Raw genomic sequence first — 2,781 nt, forward strand, 5'->3', positions numbered from 1 at the left:
TTTTCATTTTTTTAAAGACATTTATGTAATTTTTAAAAAAGTATTAGTGGATATCATTATCATAGCACTGATATTTAAATTCCATTGAATATATTAAGAAATAACATAATAGTTTCATTTAAAAGGTCAGTACTTACACTGCAGTGAAAATTAGAGTCCCTGAAAGTATTTAAATTTTTGATAAAAAATAGATGTCAAGTTAAAGATACGCAAGCTGGTATATCGTCTTTTAAGTTTCTTTTTAAAAAAAATGTGAAGGTAAGTATGTAGGTCCTACCACAAATGAAAACTCTTGATAGCATCTAACGTGTGACCCAATCTTTCACCGGAGGGCTTCTGAAGACACCAGTCCTTGGCAATACTGACATGAGAATGGAAAGACAGACTGCTTGGAGGTGACTGCGCTTTCCATTCTGCCCCCTCACCAGCTGCATCAGCCTCCTGTGGCTGCTGCAACAAATCGCCATAAATTGGGTGGCTTAAAACAACAGAGATTTATTCTCTCCCAGTTCTGGGGGGTCAGAAGTCTGAAATTACTGTCGTTTGGCAGAATTCAAGGTGTTGGCAAGGCTGCACTCCCTCTGGAGGATCTCGGGGAGAATTGCTTCCTTGCTTCTTTCAACTTAGGGTGGCTGCCAGCATTCTTTATCTTGTGACCACATCTCTCCAGTCTTCAAGGCTAACATCTCCACAAATCTCTCTCTGCTGCATTTTCACACTGCCTTCTCCTCTGCCTCTGTCATATGTGGACCCTTGTGATTGCATCTAAGGCCCACCCGGACGATCCAGGACAATTCTCCTCGTCTCAAAATCCTAAATTTAATTACATCTGCAACATCTTTGCCATATGATGTAACATTTACAGGTTTTGGGGATTAGTGCATGCACAACGTTGGGAGCCATTTCTCAACCTACCATATCAGCTCTATAAGTGAGACAGCCTACCTCTAGCACAAAAAATATACTCAAAAATATTTGTAAAGGGAATGGAAAAATCACTATTTTCTAAAGCGGGGGTTCCTCTTTTCCTCCATCCATCATCTCCAGTCGTAAATAAACACTTTTCAAACCGATCTTCTTCCTGCCATGCTGCTTTACACTATAGCTCAAGCAATCTTTTGAGCTACTATAACACTTCCTCTTAGTCCAATTTCCCTTGAGAGATAAGTCCTCAGACTCCAGCTTGCTGTCACTCCTTCTTTTACTCATTCATTCAAAAAATATTGAGTAAAGGTGCTATGGAGCTTAGGACTTTGTAGGGAAGTGAGGGATGAGCGTGTGCTGGATAAGAAAGTAAGAATCTAAATACTAAGGTGGTTCTGAAATGACTCACTAAGTGTTTATAGAATAGCCGCTGCCGTTAAGGTTGCTAAGTTACCGAATACAATGCTCAATCAAGTCTGAGAACTTTGCTTTTGAGGTGGGAGATGAAACAACAAGGTGAAGGGAAAAAATGATGTCATAATAATTGAGAATATATGGCCATGCCTCTTCAGAGGTTATAATCTGTGAAGGATTTTAGTGATTTTGTCCACCCATCTTTCAATCTCTTCCTGTGATTTTTTTCAGGCACCTAAGTGGACAGAGACTATGAGCAATTTGAGCAGAGGCCACATAGAGGAGTTCGTCTTGGTGGGCTTCCCCGCCTCTCCACTCTGCCAGCTGCTCCTCTTTGTTTTCTTCCTTGCGCTTTATCTGCTGACATTGTTGGAGAATGCACTCATCATCCTCACGATCTGGCTCACTCCAAGCCTTCATCGCCCCATGTACTTTTTTCTTGGCCATCTCTCCTTCCTGGAGCTATGGTACATTAATGTCACTCTTCCCCGGCTCTTGGGCGCCTTTCTTACCCAAGACGGTAGAGTCTCCTATGTAGGATGCATGACTCAACTTTACTTCTTCATTGCCTTAGCCTGCACAGAATGTGTGCTGTTGGCAGTTATGGCCTATGACCGCTACCTGGCCATCTGTGAACCCCTCCGTTACCCAAGTCTCATGCCTCCCAGTCTGACCACTCGCCTTGCTGCTGCCTGTTGGGGCAGTGGCTTCTTCAGCTCCATGATGAAGCTTCTTTTTATTTCCCGACTGTCCTACTGTGGACCCAACATCATCAACCACTTTTTCTGTGATATCTCCCCACTGCTCAACCTCACCTGCTCTGACAAGGAGCAAGCAGAGCTAGTAGACTTCCTCTTGGCCTTGGTGATGATTCTACTCCCTCTGTTGGCTGTGGTTTCATCATATGCTGCCATCCTTGTAGCCATTCTAAAGATCCCCACTGCCCAAGGACGTCGCAAAGCCTTCTCTACTTGTGCTTCTCACCTGGCAGTGGTTGTTATCTACTACTCTTCCACTCTCTTTACCTATGCACGTCCCCGGGCCATGTACACCTTCAACCACAACAAGATCATCTCTGTGCTTTACACTATCATTGTACCATTCCTCAACCCAGCCATCTACTGCCTGAGGAACAAGGAGGTGAAGGATGCCTTCAGGAAGACAGTGCTGGGCAGATGCCACTATCATAGGGATGTTCCAGACTGATGTACAACAGATTCTTGCAGGGAATGTTGTGTTTACTATCCTGTTTCCCTAAGTTAATTTGATAACAGGTGTGGCCTTTGATAGTTTGTGAGTTTGATTGTTTGGTGGACCTTCTGGCATATAATACAGCACACAATAAGCATTCAATAAATAGCAATTTCCCTCATTACTGTCATTTTTTCATTATCAGTATCATTATATGCTTTCTAATAGATGTGCTGCTCTATTAACCATGCA

The 2,781-nt window shown here is 42.9% G+C and overlaps 1 protein-coding gene across 1 annotated transcript; it reads left to right on the forward strand.

Moving 5' to 3' along the window:
- The first annotated feature begins 1,590 nt into the window (after positions 1-1,590).
- On the forward strand, positions 1,591-2,544 carry LOC105822475 (olfactory receptor 6P1). Its single transcript, XM_012659459.1, has one exon. It carries the CDS (start codon positions 1,591-1,593, stop codon positions 2,542-2,544), a length of 954 nt encoding a protein of 317 aa, XP_012514913.1.
- Positions 2,545-2,781: the final 237 nt, after the last annotated feature.

This window comes from Propithecus coquereli, unplaced genomic scaffold (genome assembly GCF_000956105.1).
Source record: "Propithecus coquereli isolate 6110/MARCELLA unplaced genomic scaffold, Pcoq_1.0 Scaffold610, whole genome shotgun sequence".
NCBI lineage: Eukaryota > Metazoa > Chordata > Mammalia > Primates > Indriidae > Propithecus > Propithecus coquereli.